This window comes from Bison bison, unplaced genomic scaffold, assembly GCF_000754665.1.
Source record: "Bison bison bison isolate TAMUID 2011002044 unplaced genomic scaffold, Bison_UMD1.0 scf7180017851894, whole genome shotgun sequence".
Taxonomy (NCBI): Eukaryota; Metazoa; Chordata; class Mammalia; order Artiodactyla; family Bovidae; genus Bison; species Bison bison.
The window spans coordinates 13,683-14,434 of NW_011482467.1; the positions used below are offsets into that span (position 1 = coordinate 13,683).

General features: G+C 60.5%; 1 protein-coding gene across 1 annotated transcript in view; it reads right to left on the reverse strand.

Moving 5' to 3' along the window:
- Positions 1-222, reverse strand: part of LOC104997148 (cyclin-dependent kinase 16-like) — a 10,944-nt gene extending 10,722 nt beyond the window's left edge. Inside the window, exon 1 of the mRNA XM_010851764.1 lies at positions 170-222. Within this exon, the coding sequence (XP_010850066.1) occupies positions 170-222 (53 nt within the window). The remainder of the gene's footprint in view (positions 1-169) is intronic.
- Between the last annotated feature and the right edge of the window lie 530 nt (positions 223-752).

Here is a 752-nt window from a genome sequence, read left to right on the forward strand (position 1 = left end):
CCGCTGGAATCCGAGAGCTCACGGCGGCTCGCGGTTCAGAACCTACTGCTCACGGAGACGCGGCGAATCCCAGGGCCGAACAGCCAACGGCCAAACCGCTGCGCGCGCCGCGCTCCGCGCATGCGCACGCACGCGCTGGAAAGGGTGAAGTGGGAAGGAGGGGACTCACCTCGGACTGCAGGTACCAAAAGACCCGTCCGCAGCGGGAGGGGGCGCGGCCATTGCGCGCCCACTGGGGAATGTGGCGCTGGCCCTGGAACGGCGCCAGCGGGAAAGTGTAGAGGTTATTTAGTACTGAGTTCCGATCTTGCTAGAAGTTTGCTAACGCCGAAGTGGGCAGCAGCCAGTGACCAGCATGCCGGTCACCACTCGCTCACCCTACTCGGTTTCACTTGGTACATCCCCATAATAGAAAACGGGACTTTTGCAAGGAGGAAGAAGACAGATGAGGCAGTCAGTCCTAGTCCCCTGAGGTGCATAGGGAGGCAGGGATTTTAAAGGTTCGCGAGATGACTTTTCTCGGAGAGGCGGCCTGGAAAATCATTGGCCTTTACCACCTTAGATAGGACAGTGTCTAGCCCCGCCCAGCAGCTCCCCCACCTTCCTCCCAGACCGCGAGCTCATTCCGACTGAGAACGTTTGCAGCCCCGCCCTTTGAGGTGTCGCCCAGGCAATCGGATTTGCTCCCTGGGGTGAGGCTGAGCAAGAATGAAGGGCGTGGCCTGCCTGGAGAGGCGTGATTTCGCTGTCCT